This window comes from Triticum aestivum, chromosome 2A (assembly GCF_018294505.1).
Source record: "Triticum aestivum cultivar Chinese Spring chromosome 2A, IWGSC CS RefSeq v2.1, whole genome shotgun sequence".
Taxonomy (NCBI): Eukaryota; Viridiplantae; Streptophyta; class Magnoliopsida; order Poales; family Poaceae; genus Triticum; species Triticum aestivum.
The window spans coordinates 393,577,058-393,601,137 of NC_057797.1; the positions used below are offsets into that span (position 1 = coordinate 393,577,058).

The 24,080-nt window shown below is 44.1% G+C and overlaps 2 protein-coding genes and 1 pseudogene across 2 annotated transcripts; 1 reads left to right on the forward strand and 2 right to left on the reverse strand.

Annotated features, from left to right (window-relative positions):
- Positions 1-546: 546 nt before the first annotated feature.
- LOC123188780 (succinate dehydrogenase [ubiquinone] flavoprotein subunit, mitochondrial) lies at positions 547-9,323 on the forward strand. The gene is made up of 16 exons (XM_044601024.1): positions 547-761; positions 1,013-1,168; positions 2,507-2,594; positions 2,781-2,927; positions 3,006-3,146; positions 4,640-4,725; positions 4,817-4,909; positions 5,001-5,064; positions 5,244-5,387; positions 5,483-5,670; positions 5,756-5,930; positions 6,000-6,170; positions 6,421-6,490; positions 6,582-6,702; positions 6,799-6,836; positions 8,961-9,323. The coding sequence occupies exons 1-16, from the start codon at positions 687-689 to the stop codon at positions 9,061-9,063; spliced, it is 1,860 nt and encodes a 619-aa protein (XP_044456959.1). The 5' UTR covers positions 547-686; the 3' UTR covers positions 9,064-9,323.
- Positions 9,324-9,409: 86 nt separating this feature from the next.
- On the reverse strand, positions 9,410-13,680 carry LOC123188781 (transcription termination factor MTERF2, chloroplastic-like; annotated as a pseudogene).
- Positions 13,681-13,690: 10 nt separating this feature from the next.
- Positions 13,691-18,308, reverse strand: LOC123188779 (probable LRR receptor-like serine/threonine-protein kinase At2g16250). Its single transcript, XM_044601023.1, has 4 exons — positions 16,533-18,308; positions 15,494-15,622; positions 14,745-14,767; positions 13,691-14,632 (listed from the first exon to the last, which is right to left on the reverse strand). Exons 1-4 carry the CDS (start codon positions 18,083-18,085, stop codon positions 14,064-14,066), a joined length of 2,274 nt encoding a protein of 757 aa, XP_044456958.1. The 5' UTR covers positions 18,086-18,308; the 3' UTR covers positions 13,691-14,063.
- Between the last annotated feature and the right edge of the window lie 5,772 nt (positions 18,309-24,080).

A 24,080-nucleotide genomic window follows, 5' to 3' on the forward strand; every position in this document is an offset into this window, starting at 1 on the left:
ATTTGTGTATTGTTGACGTGCAAAGAGCCAAGGTCAAATGTTTTCTTACTTGCAAGAAATAAAAAAGGAGAAATTTCTATAGAAAGATAACACAAATTTTGATGCATATTTGATGGCCTAAATAGAAGGTGTAGCTACATGGGAGTGTGAAAAATCCACAATCCAGATTGTTGGCGTGGGTGCAATACGGGGTGCGGTCACCGACGTTGGAGTTGGGCAGAACTCTGGACCGACATAGCAGGCGGATCGAGAATGGTCAGGTGGCAAGACAGACATGACACCGCTTGGCAGGGGCGACAATATGGAGGGGCGGGTCACAATAAGGAATGAACAAGAGTAAGAAAAGGAAGAAGCAGCGTTATCAGCCGTTTGATTTTATTTTAAACGGTCTGATAGCAGATGATGCGAAACAGTAGTATTTTACTGTTCTAATAGTAAATGTATTTTAAAATGATATTCTAAAACGATACCCAAACAAGAAGAAAATGGAAGAAGGAAAATAAAGCAGTGGCAGTATCGTAAAAGTTACCAGCCGCAAGTGCAAAACCGTCACCTAAACCCCTGCATAAACGATCTCCCCTTCGTCTTCTCTCTTGGCCACCGCCACCGCCACCTCTCTCCGCGCGCACCACCGCCAGCGCCACTCGAAACCCCCCAACACTCGCGAGCCCTGAGATCTACGCGAGATGTGGCGCGGCTGCGTCTCGCGCGGCCTCTCCAAGGCAAAGGCCTCCGCCTCCAGGCTCTTCTCCACGACCTCGGTACCCTTGATCCCCTCTTTCTCTCTGCTTCATCTGATCGACGTAGTTTTCCCCGAAATTTTCGAGTATTCTTATAGTTAATCGCGGAGCTGGAGGTTTTGAGGTGGAAATTCTACCTTTTTCTTCGAGTAATCTTGGTTTTCCTTTGGCAAAAAAAGAGAGTAATCTTGGTTTTCTATGCGATGAGATGGCTTAGTGTTCGAGGAATGCACGACGATTGATTGTTCTTCTGTGGCTGTGAGCATTTGCAGTCTTCGTACACGGTGGTGGACCACTCGTATGACGCGGTGGTGGTGGGCGCAGGAGGCGCAGGTCTCCGGGCGGCCATCGGGCTCTCGGAGCACGGCTTCAACACCGCCTGCATCACCAAGCTCTTCCCCACGCGGTCGCATACCGTCGCAGCGCAGGTATAGTACAATTATCATCGCAAACCCTGGGTATCTGTGTATCCTGTTATTCTATTTATTGAAATGAAATTCGCTGAAAGACATATAAGACGGAAACTGTTTCTTTTTCCGTGTGCCGTTTGGTGCTAATTTCCGTTGGTTAGTCAGTTTTGGAATAGGATGAATATTTTTGAACGATCCAGCAAAACGCTGGTTTATATAGGAAGCAGTAACAGGCTGATCCATGGATCCAAGGAGGAAAGTAAAAGAACAGTCAGAGAAAAATAAAAAAGGCCCCGAAAAGGCCTGAAAACGAGTTCCCAATCTTTCACGACGGATCCCTGAAAGGGGTCCCCGGACATTTTGCGCCGGCCATACGCCGAGGATCTCCACGTCTATGCCGGTGACAGGCTCAATAACCACTCTGAAAGTGCAGTTATTTCTCTCCTGCCACAGCTCCTAATCCCCCATGATGATCATTGACTTGATTTCCTTATTGCGGTGACCTTGCGAGGCATAGACGATCCCCATGGCAAACTCCGTTGAACTGCCCTTGCATGCCAATAAATTACCATTTGGTAGGGCTATTTATTTTTCTCTAGTACTCCTTGTGTAGTATGCTAATCAAGTGAGTAAGAGAGTAGAAGAGTGAAAGGCAGTCAAGTGGTTTTAAGCTGATGCTAGCCTGAGCATTAGGGTGGATCAATATTGTTGCAATTCGCAAGGAGTGGAGCATCTGTTGCTGGATTTCATAATTTACAGTTTGTTAGGGGTGACCAAGGTAAGGTAGTGAATAAAGTCTTGTATAGAATAAGCCGAAGTTCTGGTGTGTCTGGTCCAAAAATTAAATGATACGTGGGCTTAAATTCTGCGAATTATGTGTGACCCTGTTATTTCCATACCTGAATTAGGCGTAGTATTCGCATTTCTCAGCAATGTGTTTTTCATGCTGAAGCAGATGTGCTGTTCAGGACTTTTTGCGTGCTTTCCTTGACTAGTAAGGTTATTATGTTAAGGAATATTCATAGTGATGGGATACCATCCTAAGTTTGTAGTGTCGAAACTCTCAATTTGTCAGCATGCATTTTACTGACAGAATACCATCCTAAGTTTGTAATGTCGAAACTCTCAATTTGTCAGCATGCATTTTATCTGACAAATTTCTGTGCTACTACGCCATTGAACTGTGCTTGCTTGACTTGTAATGTTGCATTTTCCATGTAGGTGTAAGGTCACTTTCAGGCTTTGTGTCTTTTGCACTATTAATATGAACTGCTAGATTTCCTGTTTAGTTGTGAGTTATTGTCTAAGTTTTTTTTTTTACTTTGGGCATGCACTAACATGCAAGAATGTATGCAGGGAGGCATAAATGCTGCTCTAGGAAACATGAGCGAAGATGACTGGAGGTGGCATATGTATGATACGGTCAAGGGAAGCGACTGGCTTGGTAAGCTACTCCACAGATTTTGATGTTTTAGGGAAAATACATAGAGGCTATAATCATAGAAATTTGAGAGCTAATGCGAACTGACATCTTTCTAAGCAACTGGCATGAAACCCCATTCATTTTTAACAGAACCTACAAAACCTCATTGAAATTTCTTTATAATATGCAACTCTTATCCACTTTCAGGTGATCAAGATTCTATCCAATATATGTGCAGAGAAGCACCAAAAGCTGTTATAGAACTTGAAAATTATGGATTGCCATTTTCAAGAACTGAAGATGGAAAGATATACCAACGTGCATTTGGAGGCCAGAGTTTAGATTTCGGGAAAGGTACTTCCTAACTAAAGTGTAAGAAGGAAACCTTCATAGTATCTTATTCCTCATCCTACCACTATCTGCTATCATCAGGTGGACAGGCCTACCGATGTGCATGTGCTGCTGACAGGACAGGGCATGCTATGCTCCACACGTTATATGGTCAAGCCATGAAGCATAACACTCAGTTTTTTGTAGAATATTTTGCACTAGACCTTCTCATGGACAATGAAGGTAAGATAACTATGTTATTCAGATTGTCATGTATCTTCTCCCCTCATATCTGGTAGCACACGAGATTCAATTTGAATTAGATAAAATTATTTCCAATTGAAATGAATTGCTCTGCCAGACATCTTAGTTTCAACTTTTTCTTCTTGTGGCAACGTACAACAGAGACATCTGTTAGAACTTAATAACTCACCAGGATCTAAAAGGAACATCTCAGTGGAAGTACCAGCAATGAAGGAACGCCCGAAATTTGTCTGCTTGATTTTTTTTCCGGGCAATCGGCAGGAGCTCTGCCTTTTCATTAAGAAGAGAATTGGCCAGTTTATAAGGGAATCTGGCAGAAAACTGATACATCTGCGACAAGCGCACACGCCAGCCCTGAGGTTGCGCACCAACCGAGCCGTCGACACTGCCACCTAAGTGACAAGAGACGACACCCAATCACTCAACACCGGTTTTCGGAGCCGCCGCTCCGACGACCACATCGACCCTGAGGCCGCGCACCAGCCTAGTCGATGTCTCTGTCGCCCTAGTGACCAAAGACAGCACTTCCACACAGAAGATCTTCAGAGCCGCCGCTCCGACTTCCGCATCGGCCCTGAGGCCACGAACCAGCTAGTCAATGGCACTGCCGCCCAAGTGACCAAAGCCACGACCACGCGCAGGAGACTTCCGGAGCCGCCGCTCCGACTACCACACCGGCCCTGAGGCCACGCACACTCCTAGCCAACGAAGCTAACAAAGCCACTGCAATATGATTGTTAGACCACAGCAATTGTTCTTCCACTATCTTTAATTGCTTGATCCACTGCAATATGATTGTTATTGAAGCCAACTTCCTCCAGTCAAACAAAATACGACTTCATAATCAGCTTATTTCTGGTGGCGAATATTCAAAGACCATAGCATTCATACCAATCCATATCGCCCAAGCAACTAACACAAAACCAGGCAGGGCAAGTTCCAGCTCATGTATTGCCCTGCAGCCACACACACCCAATTTCAGAATATTACAAAGATATACATATCTAGAAACAATCATATTCATCTTTTGTGTTTCAAATTGTTGCTATGATGTAATAAAGTAACCCACTCCCCATAGACATGTTGAACACTTCATATTACACTTTCTAGTTATGGTTCTGTCTATGAATTCGAAGCATTTGTTTGATTATTATTTTTTGTTTTCCGAGCTTGTCGTGTTCTTGTTGCACTAACCATAATGCTGCTTATGTGTTATGGACTTATAGGGGCTTTGTCCATTAGTGTTAACATGGTCTGCTTTATTCTCTATGCCATTGCCCGTGAACCCAAGCCTGCTTGTTACATAGTTCTCCCTAAGTGTTTGTTGCCTCCTTTTGTTATTCTGTTGATAACGACATTGACATGCTTGAACACTTCTTGCTGCTTCTGGAGCTTTTGTATTGGACTCATGAAGATTGTTTCGAGCTTTCCATGGTGTCAATACTAGTAATTAACACATAATGATATTTCAGGCAACTGCCAGGGAGTCATTGCCTTAAACATGGAGGATGGCACCCTTCACCGTTTCCGTGCAACAAATACAATTCTAGCCACAGGGGTAATATTATTATTATTTCTACGTTTGTAGGTATAAATTGTTTGTGCTTGCTTACTTTAACTGTGAAATTATTTTTGGGTTATGGAAGTAGGGTTACGGCAGGGCCTACTTCTCAGCAACCTCAGCTCACACATGTACTGGAGATGGCAATGCCATGGTTGCACGTGCTGGTTTACCTCTTCAAGTTAGTTTTTATCTAATGCTGATGCTAATTTTTAAGTTCCTCCTCTTCCATTATCCTGTTTGATTATGCTTGTGTGATATATGCATTGCAGGATCTTGAGTTCGTCCAGTTCCATCCTACAGGCATATATGGTGCTGGATGCCTCATCACTGAAGGTTGTATATATCAACTATTTCTCCCTGTTGTTATCATTAGGGAAGCAACTTGGTCATAAAACCCTCTAATCTATGGATGATGTATTTCTGGACTTGATGTTGTACTTGTCTGTTAAGCCCCCCTTTTCTCTTCTCTGACAACTTGTGTTTACCTTGTTGATCTCACATGATTTTCTCAGGATCCCGTGGTGAGGGTGGTATTCTTAGGAACAGTGAAGGTGAGCGTTTCATGGAACGATATGCTCCTACTGCAAAGGATCTTGCTTCTCGTGATGTTGTTTCAAGATCCATGACAATGGAAATTAGAGAAGGACGTGGTGTTGGTAAGTAGTCTTAGTCATCTTTTTATATGTTCAAAAAGTTGCCAAATTGTGTGGCTTATTCACGTCAACCCAATCCTTTTTTCTGGTTATCGCAGGGCCATTGAAGGATCACATCTATTTGCATCTTAACCATCTGCCTCCTGAAGTTCTCAAGGAAAGACTTCCTGGTATATCTGAAACTGCTGCTATTTTTGCTGGTGTTGACGTCACCAAGGAGCCCATTCCAGTTTTGCCTACCGTTCACTACAACATGGGTGGGATCCCAACAAACTACCATGGGGAGGTTCGTCTTGAGTAACCAAATTAAACATGATCATGGATCATATTTGCTGTTCTCCTAATAGGTGTTCTGTTTTAAATACTATTAGGTTGTGGATATCAAGGGTGATAATCCAGATACTGTTATTCCTGGTTTAATGGCTGCTGGAGAAGCAGCGTGCGCGTCTGTTCATGGTGCAAATCGTTTGGGTGCAAATTCACTTCTTGACATAGTTGTGTTTGGTAGAGCTTGTGCAAACAGGGTAGCTGAGATTTCGAGACCAGGTAAGCTCCTTTCTTTTGTTCTGCATCTCATTGCTTTCTTGGCTCTGACTCACTATACCTATATTGCAGGTGACAAGCAGAAACCTCTGGAAAAAGGTGCAGGGGAGAAGACTATAGCATGGCTGGACAAGCTGAGAAATGCAAATGGATCATTGCCAACTTCCAAGATCCGTCTTAACACACAACGTATTATGCAAAATAATGCTGCAGTTTTTCGTACACAAGAAACGCTTGAAGAAGGTATTGGACATATCCTTTGTAGAGTTCATCACCATCCTGTGTTTTTTTCTCGAACAATCACCATCCTGTGTCTGTTATCTGTTCTCACCATAGACCCTTGAGAGGTAAGGGAAATTCTTATAGCTATTTATGCATGAAAAGCAGGAAGCCAGAACAACATAAGTAAAGAGATACACAAGCAGGAAGAGTCATTATTCTTGGTTATAATTATCATTTATCAAAAAATTCTCATTGACCATATGTTTATTAGGTTGTCAACTGATCAGCAAAGCATGGGAAAGTTATCATGACGTGAAGATCAGTGACCGAAGCCTCATATGGTATATGTTATTCCTCGCAGGAATTGTATGAAGCAGTTTGACTTGTATTCCTGCAGTAATCACCCATTTTTGTTGTTGTTTGTTTATGCAGGAATTCAGACTTGATAGAAACCATAGAGCTGGAAAATCTGTTAATAAATGCATGCATAACTATGTATTCAGCAGAGGCTCGGAAGGAAAGCAGAGGAGCTCATGCTCGTGAAGATTTCACGGTTTGCTACTTGGCTTGTTTGTTTTACTGTCTCTTCTTCCTTGCACCCACATGCTTCTATGTAGTAACGGCAATTGTTTCTCCTCGTTGCTTACAGACAAGAGACGATGAACGTTGGATGAAGCACTCACTGGGGTAAGTATCTTGATCGTCTTCTCTTCATTATTAAGCTTAATGTGGTTACATCAAACAATTTTGTGGAGTGAAACAAATTATAGTAGTGTGTAATTCAGTGTAAAACACACTTAGGGAATCTCCAACGGTGTACCTCAAATCGGACACAATAAAAGTCCGTGGACCCACCAAACTTCCGTGGATGCGCCCGCGGATCCGGATACGGGAGCTGGCCACCCAACCCTGTGCAGCAAACGTCCGCCCTTGTGCGTCCTTGTTTCTTCCTATGATTCCAAACATTAAGTTTTCAAATAAAACAATTCAATCTTGAATCCAACTTTATGCATATGCTCTAGTTTAGTTCTCCCCTTTAAGCGCAACAGATGCTCAAGCAGATCATTCCGAAGCTGCTCATGAGCTGCTCGATGGCTTGATGGAGAATATGTTTGATGCATTTGGATAAAATCTCCAAACATCACCAAATTCTGCTCTGGAAGTTGGATAGGAACACTCAAATTCCAGACCTTCGTCAACTCCTTCACCCTCATCCTCCACAATCATGTGGTACATGATCACACAACAAGTCAACACCTCCCGCAACGTCTCTGGATCTCATTGTTTAGCAGGTCCACGAACAACTGCAAAACTCATTCATCCTTTGTAGTGTCTTCGGACAAAGCAAGATCTTTTTTCAGTATTTTGCTCAGACATGGTCTTGACAAAGGTCGCCCACCGATGATAGATACAATCAATCAAATAGTAGCCCATGTTGTAGTCATGACCATTGATGGTATAGTTGCACGGAGGAGCTTGTCACACAGTCAACCTAGCAAACAAAGGAGACCGCTGCAGCACATTGATGCCATTGTGAGACCGGAGCATGCCAAAAAAAGTGCCAAATTCAGAGATCTTGTGATGCATCTGCTTTAAGAATGATGGTAGGCTTCTTAACATGACCTTGATATTGCCCTTGTTTTACATATAGGCAGTTTTCCCATTTTCATTGCATGCAATCAAGGGATCCGAGCATACCTGGCCAACCTTTTGCTTCCGAGAGTGCCATGAGCCTTTCGGTGTCTGCGACAGTTGGTTTTCTCAAATACTGCGGTCCAAACATCTTGACCACTGCAGTAGCAAACCTGACCATGGCATCTTCGCATGTGCTTTCAGACATCCGGAGCTACTCATCCCATGAATCTGCGGCCGTGCCATAGTCTAACATCCTCAATGCAGCCGTGCACTTCTGATAACCAGAGAAGATAATGGTAACTGCCTCCTTCAAGATGAAGTAGTCATCATAGACTCAGACACCATTGTAGAGACCATCAAAAACATTTTTCCGCATATGAAAGCGTCGGCGAAAATGGCCTACGAATAGGGCATCGCGGACAAAGTAGTCGTCCATCAAAAACATTTTTCCGCATCTGAAAGCATCGGCGAAAATGGTCTACGAATAGGGCATCGGGGACAAAGTAGTCGTCCATCAGCATCAAATGCCCCCATGCATTATTCTGATTTCAACACTCGTCCCTTGACTGACCCCTTGAAACTGAGAACATGCTCCCCGGCACATGCTCCTCCGTACGCTCTGCATCTGGAAGGACCGCCCTCATCATCGTCATTCGTCATCATCCAATGAGGATGAATCCATGAAGTTGTCGTAGAAGTACTCCAAATCCATCGTGTTTGCTTCAAAGGAAGGGGAAAAAATGCCAACAATTTGGCTATGGCATTTGGCCAAACACTTGTCGGGTGTGGTGTCCGCCATGGACGGCACCTATAGGGCGGACGGTACCTGGGCAGCGGACGGATGAGGGGTGGAACGGTGCCGCACTTCAAGGCAGGTAGGCGCGTGGGTGATACATCGGTGGTGTTGGTAGCCGCCGCTTGGGGAGGGAGTGGATACAGAGTGTGGGGAAGGGGGAGTAAGAAAAACGCAGTCCGAGAGAGGTTTTGGGTGGGCCGGGGGTGTCGGAGTCCTACGTGACGGATATCTGAACGCTTGGAACCTCCCCTGGGTTTGGTGCCAGTTTTCTGGGAATTTGGACGCGTCTGTGGTGTCCGGACATTTAGGCGCGGTACGGCGTATAGCGTTGGAGATGTCCTAAATTCAGCAACTTGATGCCATTTGCATGTGTTTTACAGGTACTGGGAGAATGAGAAGGTACGATTGGCATACAGGCGAGTCCATATGAACACATTGGATGATGAAATCGAGTCGTTCCCACCGAAAGCACGAGTATACTGATTCATGCGTCTCAGCTCGGTGATTTAATTAAGGTTGTTAATAAAGCATGCTGTGGGTATTCTCTAGCTGGGAGTTTCAGCTGAATTTTGTCCTTGTTTTTCCTGTGTATCCTGTGTAATCCATGGGAAATAAAAAAAAATACTAGTGCCTAGCCTGTCCCTTTCTGGGTACCTTTGGTGTAAATGAAATTTTGTATGAGGTGCTTTCATGCCGAACCAGATACTTATGATCTGGGATGATGATCTACCTTATGTTTTTCTTTTTCTTTTGTGAAACATTTTAGTTATGCATTTTGTGCTCGCGCTGGCTCCAGCAGAATCCACCGTCGATCTGGCTTAGGACTTTGGAGTCACAAAGGATCAAATAGGCTCACAGTGAGCATAGCCAACCACAAACGTGGAACAGGAATATGTACACGTATGCACTACAAGTCAGGGACATGGAATTCTTGTTTCTTGCAAGGTACTGCCTCCATCTCTTGACAGGCTACTGCTGCTACGCCATTTCCATTGCTGCTGGGTGTTTCGGGCGCACCTGATGTCTCCGGAGTAGCCTCTCCGGCTTCGAATCTCGCCCTCCTCTCGACGGCCTCTTGCACCCTCTGCGCAAACTCCTCATCGGAACCAGGCAGCATGTACCGCAGCCTCATGTTTATCCTGTTGGCCACCAGAACCTTGTGCCGAGGCTCTATCCTATGCTCCAAAGAGTAACTGAAAAACCTGGCAAGGCACAAGGATGGGAAGCATCAGCCTGTATCATCTCATCTTCTTCTCAGAAGAGGATATGAATGCGGTACACTCGCCGGGGAAACTCGATAAGATCTTTCAGCGGCCGTACCATGACACGCCTGAGGTACTGGTATTTTGAACGTAGAACATCCACATTGTATCGGAGAAGCGTCGGGAAGTCGGCAACCATCTGGCCGAGCACCAAGTGGTAGATGCCCAGTGTCCGGAAGTACTTGACGCTGGCTTCCAGTTTGTGTACGATGCTGCAGCCCATGAGCTGCGGGTCCAATGCAATGACCTTCCCAATGTCATCCTCTGTTACTCCAGCTTTTGTCCTCAGGAATATAACCTGCAGTTTCAAGACACATGAGCCGAATAGAGCACAACAAGGCCGGCTTAATGAGATTTGAAACAAACTGCACTTATGATGTACCTACACTTATCCTACGGAAAGCATTGTAAAACATGGTGAAATAAAATGATACGAGAACAAACCACTGGGCGTAACTTCCTGTACAGACTATAAGTTAGTACAGGGGGGAACTTCACAAGCACATTGCCGACTGCATCATTCCTCACACCAATATCCTGTAGAAATCGTACCTGGAAAATTGATCGGGTAGAAATGAGAAGGGTCAACTCTCAACAAGCCATACATCAGAACTAGAAATCCAATACGCCTACGCTCCATTAGATACAAAAGGTAATTACTCCTAAGAGTAAAAAAAAAGGCAGTTACTCCTATCAGAGAGTTAAAGAGCATGTTCAACAGATCATAATATATTTTGTGAACAGGCCGACGAATCATAGTATCCTGCAGTGAATAACTCATAAAAGAGTGCCCAAGTAGCATCAAAACATGCATGCATAGTACTAATTATTTATGGGGTACCTTTGGTGCAATTACTGTCTCTAAATCAAGACAGAAAATCGTAGGTTGGACCACCAACATACGCTTCATACCATCCCGTGAAATGTTTAGATGATATAGGTACTTCACAAGTGGCTTCCACCTTTCTTCAATGCTGCAGGCCATGAGCTGTGGCTTATAAGCCAGCATTTTTCCAAGTTCTTCTGTGCTCAAACCAAACTCTTTCAGATATTGAACCTGTGAGCCAGAACACCATTATTTTCAACACAGACTTTGTTCTAATTATGAAGCACAAACAATCATTGCTATACAATTAACAATGACAAACTGAAATGTTGAATTCAAGAACTCAGTTTTTCCTATATACTTTACTTGTATCCATTTTTATGCTATCAGGTATTATGTTGATTCTTCTACAAACAAGAGCCACAGATTTACAAATTTTACTAACCACTGAATTTAATGAGCAGCGCCAAATTCTTCTATGGATTGCTTTTCCCACCTCTTTTGTCATCAAAGTGCCTATGGACCATTCTTTTTTAGTTACCCGAAGCCCATGTAGACGCACCTACGACTGAGTTCTGTTTCTAAGATTTTCAATACCATGTTTCCTGAAGCGAGATTTTGGCGCGATTGCTATAAAATATACTCCCTCCGCCCCAAAATTCTTGTCTTAGATTTGTCTAAATACGGATGTATCTGATACATCCGTATTTAGACAAATCTAAGACAAGAATTTTAGGACGGAGGGAGTACTTCCTTGACCACTTGAAGATAGATCGATCTTAAGAAGATCATTGCCTACTCCTCAGTAGCCGATATAAATTTGGTGACTATTGGTATGTTTAGGCCATTAGGTCACCTATTTTGAGTTATAGACACACAAGCAAGGCCAAAACATGTGTGTGGGGCCTGCAAGCCATCAACCTACTAGCTATAGGGGAGACAACTTAGCATGTCAAGACAAAATTTTCATTAATCCAAAGTCATATGACGACATCTCCCAGAATTACAAGAAATTTACTTTCACTAGTTCGTCAGTAGTTCAGTGTTAGATCGGTTATAATCATATGGCGGACAACACTGCGAAATCATTGATGCCTATCCAAAAAGGGAACTGTGAGTTTGGTTTTGCTCCACCAATGTTCTTTAACAAAATATGAATCGATCTTCAATCATCTGAAGATTAAATTGACTCTTGCATAATAGTAATAGTAAGAGAAAGGGAATAAATTGCAGGAAAAAATGGTGTCAAATATTCTTCCAAGTGGGCAAGGTGCAGAAAGAAAAATAGCATGGAGCAAAACTTAATGCGCAGTAAACACCTTACTGTTCATCTCTTCTAGGCTGAAAAACCCGAGAACTTTTGGATAATCATAGACCATAGTGCCGAAGTCATTCTCATTCATTCCCATATCTGTATAAAATTGCACTCGTGTCTCTAACTCATCCAAGGACAAATTCAATAGCTGTGGACATCTACTGACCACGTGACCAATCCAGTCTCTCCTAACACCACAGCATTCCAGATAGCCAGTAATCTCTTCCAATTCTTCAAAACTGCGACTCATAAGGGATTCACCCTTCGCAAGCACACGTCCCAAAAATTCTCCTTTCACATAAATTGATCTCAACCACTTTAGCATCCTTCTCACTTTCTCCAGATCACCAGAACAGGAGCAGACTACTTTCGCAATCTGGGGATATGTCAACGAGTTGTGCTTGAACCACCTGAAGTCAATATATTGTTTCAATACTAGCGAGGAAACTACGTACGTATTATGAAATACACTACTTCAGAGTTTGCACAGTTACTTATCATGTCAGTTCAAATGAAATGTTCAAATAGGTATACAACAGTGTGAAAAGACATCAGATAAATGCAGCTTAGACAACTAAAACTGAAAAAAAATTCAAGATAACTAGAACTGAAAATTTAATAAGATTGAGTTGAGCTTGCTGAGGTTAAACAGCAGGAATTGGAAAATAATCACAATGGAACTTGTTGACAGGGGGTGTATAACTAAGCTTGTGATTGTCATGGTTGGCCACTGATATGAGGGCACTTTCATTTCAAGCCTAACAAAATGTGCACCGTCTTGAAACTAGCTAGGTGAGTGATGGTCAAGCTTCTTTTCTCTCTGTTTCTGTTAAATGACAACTCCTATAGATTTATAGTTTTTGCTCACACAAAAACAAAATTTCATTCGAGACTGGTAGTTGCATTGTTGCAGTTCATGTGCCCAGTACTTGAGAAGAAATAAACAGAAGAATTGAACAAGAAAAAGAAAAGGGGACGCTGCGACGTTTACTTGACCAGCTCGACCACGCCCGATTCCTGGATGTAGGTCCGTGCCCGCGCGTTGAAGGACTGGTGCGCGAGCTCGGGGCGGTCGCGCCGCATGGCGGCGGCTCCGACGACAATGCGGTCGACGAAGGCGCTCCGACGACAATGCGGTCGACGAAGGCGCCCATCCGTGAAGTGAGGTTGTTGACGTAGGTGAGGCCCCCGGCCTTCCCGCCGCTGAGCGCGGCCACGAGCGCCTCGGTGGCCACAGCGCGGCGCACCTCGAGCGCACGCCGCAGGACGTCATCGTCGGCCGGGACGTCGAGGTCCTCCCGGGAGTCCTGGATGCGCGGGGGCGCGACAGAGCCCGGGAACCGGTGGGTGCGGCGCGGGGCGAGGGAGGCCTCCTCGGCGGCGAGGAGGGAAGGGGATGGAGCGGGCGGGAGGATGGGATAGTGGGTGGCGGTGGTTGTGGCGGGGTTCTGGAGACGCGATGAGACGGCGGAGGAGGGAAGGAGGCGGCAGCAGCGAGGGTAGGAAGGGTTGGCGGTGTGGAGCGGGAGGTGCAGGCGGATGTGAGAGCGTGGGAGAGTGGTGGTGGCCATTGGAGACGAGTGGAAGGTGGAGCGAGGTTTAGCTCTATCCGGTTTGAGTTTTTTTTTAACTGTTTGGGGGTTAACAGCTTTTTTTAGAGAGAGAGAGAGAGAAAACAAGGCAAGGTAAACTGGCATGGCCAACTGCTAAACGGTCACATTTGAATTTAAATTTAAATAAAAATAAAAATTCAAATTGACTTAATTTTTTCAACCTTCGACCCAGAACAATCATGTCTCAAATTAATCAAACTAACTAGTACAGATTATGTCAAAATCAATGTGATTTGGTGAAAAGAAATTAATTGTGTCATACTGAATGTTGTTGCTCTATGTGCACTCTGAAAACATCATGTACCATCTCCATGTGCCAATGAAGGAAAACCCACAACTTAGCCTCTCTTTATGCACACTTCTGACCTTGAGTAACCAAAGCCATGCACATCCGATGACAATTATACACAGGTAAGGAAGAATCACCAGCGCCTGAAAGAAATTCCGGATAAAATCTTCTCTTTTCTCTACACAGCGACGTCCTCGTCCAGCACTTGCGGGTCCGGAGCAATCTCCCGCAAAGATCTCTTGAAGGACGAGGAAGCTTCTCCCCCACTAATATGCGACCTAACTGAGCCTCTGCGATCAAGCATTCGCCCTGATGGCGACATGACCTCGTAGCTCTGGTAACGATTGCCCTGAAGAAAAGCAGACTGCCATGAGCTCCGCGATGACGAGCTCCTGAGCCTTGCAGAGTTGGACTGGGAACCCGCTCGGACCACCCTCAGCGGATTCTCCAGGGCTTTCAAGACGTAGCGAGCAGAGGGACGCCTTGAAGGCTTTGAGTTTAGGCACGTCTTTGCGACGATCGCCACTGCCCATACTTCTTCAAGATGGTCCTCATCAACGACAAGTAAAGGATCGATGATATTAGTAATGCTATCCTTGTCACTGATGCTGATGCGATTTGTTGTGACCGCCAGCCACTCCTCGGAGCCAGCATCGTTTGATCCACTTACACCAAAATTGCCTGTTACTAGCTCAAGGATCACCTTCCCAAAGCAGTAAACATCGTATGAGCAAGTTGCTGGTGGGCCTGAAAATGAGAAAGACACACAAAAGAGATAAATTTCGTTCTTTTTCTGATATCAGACTTTGTATATCAATTATGAAAGTAGCATGCGGACAAATGTGAAATATTTATGCACCTGATGTGTTCTTGTCAAGAGACCTGCCACAAGAAAGTGCCAGTTACCAATGTCAGTTAGGAACGTCAGTTCAGAAGACTGAAGAAGCTTAACAAAATACTACTAACATAAGTTTCTTCTAAAAAAAGACAAGAATGGAATTTGCTCAAGACAACAGAATCAGAGGGCAGTAAGTAGGTGTGTGACCAAACAATGATTTACCAAGTACCAACCACCAATCAATCAAAATACGCCAAAAAATAAGATTCATTATTCACTGATGTTTCTGCAACCAACAGTTTGCAGTCCTAGAAACTGGTAGTCAAGTAAACAACTCCAAATTCCTTACTGTCATGTCCTTATTTGGTGTGCATTTGGCAAATAAAAGGCACTTAATACCAGAACTCGTCACTGCTAGCATGCTGTAGTATCTTTAAGTTAGTACCAGTAAAATTAGTAAGAAAGTGGCCAAACAAATTGCTTACAGCAAGTCAAGTAAAACCACAAATATAAATTATGTAGATTAATGCCTCTAACTTCTTTTCTATACATAGGGTCATCGATGATTTATAAGTAGAGTTGCTTTACCTTCCATTTATTTCTATATGTATGCTCCTCGTATATTAATGCTATATAAGCCTTAACATCAAGATAACTCAGAGCAAACTTTACAACATTAAGCTCAGGAGTTAATTAGCATGGTTATTAGATTCTTCTAAGCCTATCACAAAACATGAAGAAAAAAAGAATTAAACAGGTCGCAATCTCACTTTGATGATCTCAAGATCCGAGAGAAAACATTCTGGCTTCCTGCACTTTGCTGAGCGCATATGTTACTCATACTTCCCAGTCGCACTTCAAATTTATCATCAAGAAGCACACTGCTTGCTTGGATATCTCTACAGTTACAATGAAAGAATCAGAACTCAGAACATGATAAATCAAATATCAAGAACGATATTAAAGAAGAAGATTAGGGCATCAAGCAACATGCAGCTACGTGGAGATAAGGCCTGTAACTTAAAATACTTGACCTCACCTACTGACAAGCGACAACATTGACTAGTCAAAGTAATATAAGATGGCAACAAAAGATAAAGCAGTCAAAACAGGCAGGTGGGACAGAAGATGACTACTACCAATTATGTCAAAAGTAATACAATACTGGAATAACTGATGACGTCCAGAGAGCAGTTGGTAAAATACGAATACAAATGCTACGCCTACGCTCCAATAGAGACTTGAGGCTTTGGTAGAGCTTATTTCTATTAAAAAAACTATTATCATATATCAAATTTATCTTCATTGTATAACTCTTCCTCAGATATTCTCTCGTGCAGCATATACGCTTTGTACAGAAACCACATGCATATATCAGAAAAACATACAATCAAGTAACATTTTTTACTTCCACGCAAAAAAATGTAACACTTTTTACTCAGCAAAACAATCAGAAAATGACTAGTCATACAAAACCATATACTTCTACATCAGGTCAATTCTTCTACCATATACAAAGACAAATCATATTCCTCTAATCTTTCGTTCAGACTTGGGAATAATAGGTCAAACAAAAGTTTCACATATATAATATTTCTCTCTCTTCAGCAATAATGCCTTGACAGATATGAATTTTACTGGTGTATTCATAAACGTCAAAAGCACAACCACCACTTAGAGGACCCCAGAAAGTATAAACTAAATGTAGCAAATTTATACCATAAGATTAAATACTCCAATAGCATATTCCACATGTACTGGGAAATGCACCAGCATTGATGTTTGGAGCATACAAAAGGCATAAAATACCTGTGAACGAATGGTGGGCTGCACTCGTCATGAAGGAAGCACATGGCCTCAGCTACACCAGTGGCGATCTTCAGTCTAGTTATCCAATCCAATGAGTGCAAGCCATCTTCAGTGTCCACAGGTTTCTTGTGCAATGCATTGGTCAAGTCCGCCTTCGGCATATACTTGTAGGACAGAAATTCTTCGTCATTGTTGGCCAGATGGCCGAGCAACGGAACAATCCTCTCATGTGAGTACCTCGAATAGAAGTCCGATTCGCTTGAAACTTTGTTGATACTCTTTGTACCAATCTTCTTGACGATGACATGTGCGCCATTCTCCAACACACCATGGTAAATATCCCCAGAATGCCCATGCTTGAGGAGGTTGTCATCATCAAAGCCCCCGGTGGCATGGACCAATTGCTCATAGGTCAACTCACCAAAAACGGCAATCGCGTCCTTAGGAGTAGCATCGGCTCTCGGGGACACTGCTACTGGTGATGAGGCCACAGGATTTACGCTGCTGTCCCTCCTACGCATGCCGCGTGCACCTTCCTCATTTGTTTCCGCCCCTCTCCCACCTCCTCTTTGTCTCCTCCTCATCAAACAGAAAAGCAATGCAACTAAAAACATAACCATCAATGCTGCCGCGGCTGCAAGAACCCCAATAAGTACATTTTTGGAGATCCCACGGCTCTTCTCCGGTGATGGCTGAGGCAAAGGTGCAGGCACTGGAATATCAACAAGTCTCACCCCTTCCCTCCTATAGAAGTCTTCACAATCAACACGGCGGCGCTGACCAGAGACACCAGAGAAGCAATTCACGCTAACATCCACCGTTGCATCGGATCCATTCCAATTTCCATCGAGGTAGTTGCTTGACACGTCCACCAGCCGGAATCTCGTCTTGAGTGCCCCAATGGCATCAGTGGCCACACCATACAGAGAATTCCCTGAAATGTTAAACAACGATGCCGCTACATCACCGGCGCCGACAGAGACGCTGGGTAGCTCCCCGGTGAAATTGTTGGTGGAGAGGTCAAGAACGCGAAGGCCTTTGACGGAGAGCAGCGTTTCCGGAACCTGGCCCGAGAGGCTGTTCCCGGAGAGGAGCAACCTAGTCAGATTCCCCGATGAGCCGAGATCGGGCGGGAGCGTGCCATTGACTGCGGCGTAGCGGAGGTCGAGCACGGCGAGCGGCGGCGGGAGGCCGCGGCTGAACCACGCGGGCACCTCGCCGGGGAGCGGGAAACCGGAGGCGTTGAAGAGCTCGAGCGCTGTGAGGTTCCGCAGCCCGTCGACCGCGAACGCCGGCGCGCGGCTTGCGAGGCGGGTGCGGCGGAACCCCGCGACGCTGACGCCCACGACGCGGCCGGCGCGGCACATGACCCCCACCCAGGCCGTGCACGGGTCGGCCCTCGCGGGCCACTCCCGCGCCCGCAAACCCAGCGACGCCCGCAGGCTGTACAGCCCCGCCAGGTCCGACGGCGACGCGAGCGGCTGCTGCGCCACGGCCGCCGCCACAGCCCCCAAAAGGGCCACGGCGGCCAGGAGGAGGCGGCAGTGCGGCATGGGTGGAGCCGGAGCACCGAAGCGGCTGCGACAGTCTGGTCTCTAGGGCGCGGCCATGGAGGGAGGCGGGGTCAGAGGCGCCCGTGAGGTGTTTGAGGGAATGCTTCTGGCTCTGGGCGGCGCGGAGACGTGGGAGAGGCAAGCAAGGAGGAGTTGACCGTGGCAGCGAGGCGGCGAGGCGAGACAAGCAAGAAACGAAACCGGCATGTGTGCGGGCGAGTAAACTAAAGAGCGATGTTCTGTGGCACCCTCTTCCAGCCGTCCCGGATCGCATTCACGTGGGCCCGTCTCACGGGCCCGGCGCTGCCCCGCTTCAATGCGGGCCGTGTCCTGCAGGTGGGAAGGCGGCCGGAATGCCGGGAACGGCTGGCCCACCTGTCTGTGACCCGTGGTCCACATGGAAGCGTGGAGGCGTGAGGGGCGCTGGGTTTCACTGGCTTCTGGGCCCGCTTGGTTTCCACGCGGGCGGGCGGGCGGGGTCGGGTTCGCGGGCTCGATCGTGGGCTCGGACCGACCGAGGAATGTTCGTTTTGTCCATCCGCTTCTTGTCCTGATCGGTCATTGCTTCTTTCTTTTCTTCTTTATTAAACACATTACTGTTTGGAATTGATGGAGAGAGATCTCTAGGTTTACGCGTCCGGCTAAGCTATCGGCCAGTATCCTTTTCTCTTGGAGCCGAAGCTGTGCATGTGAGAACGGCAGATGTGTCCACATGGAAGCGAACAAGCTCCATTTCAAAGAAAAAGAAAGTTAACTCAAAAAAATGAAGAAGCGGAACACCGCAACTTTGTGAAAGCTCAAACAAGAAAAGAAAAAAGAGACACCTCACTTATGTTGGATATATAATTACTTAATACTAGCAAAATATGCTCGTGCGTTGCAACGGGAAAAAAAATTATCCCTCATACACACCCGACAATATCAACAAACAATATTCTTTAAAAAATCTGTACTGGCACAATTTCAAACAATATGAAAATCGACATTAAGCCACTGGTTACATAAAGCTCGTATCCTCAGTTTATATGAATCATCGTATAGAGATTGGTAGTGCACTGTAAGAAATAGAGAGGATGACTACGTACTTGTTTTAACCTTTAGCATATGGTAGTTGGTAGGAATCAACATCCCCTATGATGCCAATAATAGATTTTGTGAGAGCACAAACTGCCATATCTACTAAATTCAAATAGGGTAGAAAACGTAGGCATTCTCAAATACCTCATATAGTGAAGATATTTATTTAAGGTTGCATCCTAAAGCAATTTTAGAAATGATTAACCAGTGAGATAATAGCATAACTAAAATCTACATATTTTTGAGGGATTGTCATATGTAACATGTTATATTTGGAGTTATGATTTGAAAGTTGTGATTTTAAAAAAACTTTTGAATCTACCCGTAAAAGGAAAGGCCCATCGATGCTTTGGCGAGCATACGCCCACCAGCATCTAAAGAGAAAGGGGGGGGGATGACGAGAAAGGGGGAGTCAAACCTTGGCCTCTTGGATACAAGACTGACGCGCTTGCCACTGCACTGACTATATTCTCATGATAGATGAGGGGTTTGCCCTAAATGAAACAAAGCGAACGCATCAGAAGGAAAAAATGAATCATTTTTTTAACTTATGGGTGGCATAGTGGATAATTTGTGCCAACTTTAAGGGAAAATTTATGACATATCACCAGAAGCAATAGCCTCTTTATTATTAGGTAGAGATTGTGATTTATTGGAATATATAAATTATGATTAAAACTATTGTTAGATGCAACACTCTAGCATACTAGATGATCCCTGGAAAAATACATACTAGATGAACAAGAAAAACTTGTACAATAGCATCGCAAATGCAGCACTAGTCGTAATAAGTGGCTGGATCAGATTACGGCACGCGTACTAATCAGTTGTAGAAGAAGCGACAGGGTGACTGTTGCAGAGGCGGTGTTGTTGACGACGACGTTGGTGAAGACCGGCTAAAGCACACGACGATGGTGAAGACCGGCTGAAGCACATGATGTTGAAGACGTCGGTACTTGACGCCGCACGACTCGGATGGAAGATGACATGTGGCTACGAACTTGAACAGTCGTGCATAACGCTTCCCATAAACCTAATTCGCCCTCTTCCGGTGCAGGATCACAAGGGGGAGATGTTCCAGAGACTTGCTCTCACGCTCGTTACCGGCCTTCGGGGTGGAGTAGACTACAGCTGCAACGCAAGTAGCTAGAGGAGGCAAACCCCTAACTCGTTTTTATTGTATCTTTCACTGTGACTGGTAAGTCATATTTATAGGAGAACCCATGTAGTATCGTGTCGCGGTCACGATCTCAACCGACTTGGTTTCCAACTTACGGGTCAAGAAACAATCAACTTGTCTACCAAGAAACTAAAAATAAAACAAAACGACAAAAAGAAGTTGCGCTCCTCCCAAGTCATGGGTCATATTTTGACAGAACATTCATGCACATGTCGCACGTTGGCGCCCTTTGTCCCATCATGTGGTTGTGCCCGTGCCGACGAGGCGAGACTAGTGTGTGCATGTGTTGCCATCTTTCCTATCCTCATACCAATCACTTAGTGTAGTGGGAAGAACCCACTATATGAAGAGGTCTCACACCTCCTCCATTAGCAGTATGGGACTAAACATTTACACAATCGTTTGCATTTATTCATGGATCTTTGAGATTAATTTCAGAATTTTCTGAAAATACACATGGGCCAAGGCCATTAATTCTGACATTCGCCCACCAAATCTCATATATCCATTTAGAGATTTGCTTGATATTGCTTTTGTTTAATATACTAATCTTTCAATGGAAACTCTTAAGTTGAACTTCTACTTAGAGTTTTAAATTACATCCTTCACAACTTGACAATTGACAATTCCTTGAATGTCAACTGTTGTATGAAGAGGTTTCACTCAAAGTCATAACTAATACTTGACTGTTAGTTGACGGAGTCGAATTCGGCAGATCTCCGATAGGGGGTCCTGAGCTTGTAGTCTTGACATGATGGTAATATGGCATGAGTGTTTACCCAGGTTCAGGCTCTCCATGGAGATAAAACCCTATGTCTTTCTTGTGTTTGTATTGATTTGGAATTGAGTACAAAGTATAGGTGATCTACCGTGAGATCGTTGTGTGTCGATTGTGTCCTATCGACTAGCCCAGTGTCGGCTTATATAAGAATGTCGGAGGCCTAGGATTACAGGAGTCCTAGTCGGCTACGTTGGTGGAGGAGAGTCCTCCACGGATAAGGAGTCCTTGTCTTGAACGACAAGGCTTCTTGATGTTCCGTGTAGATCGCCATGGGCCACCCAAAGTGTCCCAGGACAAAACCGACAAGGGGGGTCCTCTGCCCGGCCCAACAGACCATGAATCATTTGATGCTTGTAAACCATGCCTCATGGGTAAGATGACTAAAACTCCGTTCTCCAGAACAATGGAGCGAGCCACTGACTTATTGGAAATAATACATACCGATGTACGTGGTCCGATGAGTGTTGAGGCTCGCGGTAGGTATCATTATTTTCTGACCTTCACAGATGATTTGAGCATATATGGGTATATCTACTTAATGAAACACAAGTCTGAAACATTTGAAAAGTTCAAAGAATCTCAGAGTGAAGTGGAAAATCATCGTAACAAGAAAATAAAGTTTCTACAATCTGATCACGGAGGCGAATATTTGAGTTATGAGTTTGGTCCTCATTTAAAACAATGTGGAATAGTTTCGCAACTCACGCCACCTGGAACACCACATCGTAATGGTGTGTCTGAACACTGTAACCGTACTTTATTAGATATGGTGCGATCTAGGATGTCTCTTACCGATTTACCACTGTTGTTTTGGGGTTATGCATTAGAGACAACTGCATTCACGTTAAATAGGGCACCATCTAAATCCGTTGAGACGACACTATATGAACTGTGGTTTGGCAAGAAACCTAAGCTGTCATTTCTTAAAGTTTGGGGTTGCGATGCTTATGTGAAAAAGTTTCAGCCTGATAAGCTCGAGCCCAAATCGGAGAAGCGCGTCTTCATAGGATACCCAAAAGAAACTGTTGGGTACACCTTATATCACAGATCCGAAGGCAAGATATTTGTTACTAAGAATGGATCCTTTCTAGAGAAGGAGTTTCTCTCGAAAGAAGCGAGTGGGAGGAAAGTAGAACTTGATGGGGTAACTGTACCTTCTCTCAAATTGGAAAGTAACTCATTAGAGAAATCCGTTCTCATGATGCCTACACCAACTAGAGAGGAAGCTGATGATGATGATCATGAAACTTCAGATCAAGTTACTACTGGACCTCGTAGGTCGAACAGAGCATGTTCCACACCAGAGTGGTACAGTAATCATGTTCTGGAAGTCATGTTACTAGACCATGACGAACCTACGAACTATGAGAAAGCGACGATGAGCCCAGATTTTGATAAATGGCTTGAGGCCATGAAATTTGAGATAGTATCCATGTATGAGAACAAAGTGTGGACTTTGGTGGACTTGCCCCATGATCGGCAAGCCATTAAGAATAAATGGATCTTCAAGAGTAAGTCGGACGCTGATGGTAGTGTTACTATCTACAAAGCTTGACTTGTCGCAAAAGGTTTTTGACAAGATCAAGGTGTTGACTACGATGAGAATTTCTCACTCATAGCGATGCTTAAGTTTGTTTGAATCATGTTAGCAATTGCCACATTTTATGAAATTTGGCAAATGGATGTCAAAACTGCATTCCTTAATGGATTTCTTAAAGAAGAGTAGTATATGATGCAACCAGAAGGTTTTGTTAATCCTAAAGGTGCTAACAAAGTGTGCAAACTCCAACGATCCATCTATGGACTGGTGCAAGCATCTCGGAGTTAGAATATAAGCTTTGATAAGCTGATCAAAGCATATGGTTTTATATAGACTTATGGTGAAGCCTGTATTTACAAGAAAGTGAGTGGGAGCTCTATAGCATTTCTGATATTATATGTGGATGACATATTGTTGATTCGAAATGATATAGAATTTCTAGATAGCATAAAAGGATACTTGAATAAGAATTTTTCAATGAAAGACCTCAGTGAAGCTACTTCTATATTGGGCATCAAGATCTATAGGGATAGATGAAGACGCTTAATAGGACTTTCACAAAGCACATACCTTGACAAGATTTTGAAGAAGTTCAAAATGGATCAGTTAAAGAAAGGGTTCTTGCCTGTGTAGGTTCTATAAAGTATGCCATGCTGTGTACCAGACCTATTGTATACCTTACCATGAGTTTGGCAAGGGGGTACAATAGTGATTCAGGAGTAGATCATTGGACAACGGTAAAAATATCCTTAAAGGACTAAGAAAATATTTCTTGGTAATGGAGGTGATAAAGAGTTCATCGTAAAGTGTTACGTCGATGCAAGCTTTGACACCGATCCGGATGACTCTGAGTCTTGATCTGGATACATATTGAAAGTGGGAGCAATTAGCTAAATTAGATCCATGCAAATCATTGTAGACATAGAAATTTGCAAAATACATACGGATCTGAATGTGGCAGACCCGTTGACTAAATTTCTCTCACAAGCAAAACATGATCACACCTTAGTACTCTTTGGATGTTAATCACATAGCGATGTGAACTATATTATTGACTCTAGTAAACCCTTTCGGTGTTGGTCACATGGCGATGTGAACTATGGGTGTTAGTCACATAAAGATGTGAACTATTGGCGTTTAATCACATGCCGATGTGAACTAGATTATTGACTCTAGTGCAAGTGGGAGACTAAAGGAAATATGCCCTAGAGGCAATAATAAAGTTGTTATTCTATATTTCCTTATATCATGATAAATGTTTATTACTCATGCTACAATTGTATTAACTGGAAACTTGATACATGTGTGGATACATAGACAAAACACCGTGTCCCTAGTAAGTCTCTACTGGACTAGCTCGTTAATCAAAGATGGTTAAGTTTCCTAACCATAGACATGTCTTATCATTTGATAAACG

What these genes read in the sequence shown, in the direction of transcription:
- LOC123188780 (XM_044601024.1), top strand. Translation starts at nt 687, where the DNA reads ATGTGGCGCGGCTGCGTCTCGCGCGGCCTCTCCAAGGCAAAGGCCTCC. An exon ending in TGGATGCCTCATCACTGAAG is followed by an intron (nt 5,065 to 5,243) that starts GTTGTATATATC and finishes TGATTTTCTCAG; the next exon opens with GATCCCGTGGTGAGGGTGGT. An exon ending in ACAAGAAACGCTTGAAGAAG is followed by an intron (nt 6,171 to 6,420) that starts GTATTGGACATA and finishes TATGTTTATTAG; the next exon opens with GTTGTCAACTGATCAGCAAA.
- LOC123188779 (XM_044601023.1), bottom strand. Translation starts at nt 18,085, where the DNA reads ATGCCGCACTGCCGCCTCCTCCTGGCCGCCGTGGCCCTTTTGGGGGCT. An exon ending in CGGATCTTGAGATCATCAAA is followed by an intron (nt 14,768 to 15,493) that starts GTGAGATTGCGA and finishes TTCTTGTGGCAG; the next exon opens with GTCTCTTGACAAGAACACAT. An exon ending in TCTTGACAAGAACACATCAG is followed by an intron (nt 14,633 to 14,744) that starts GTGCATAAATAT and finishes TCTCATTTTCAG; the next exon opens with GCCCACCAGCAACTTGCTCA.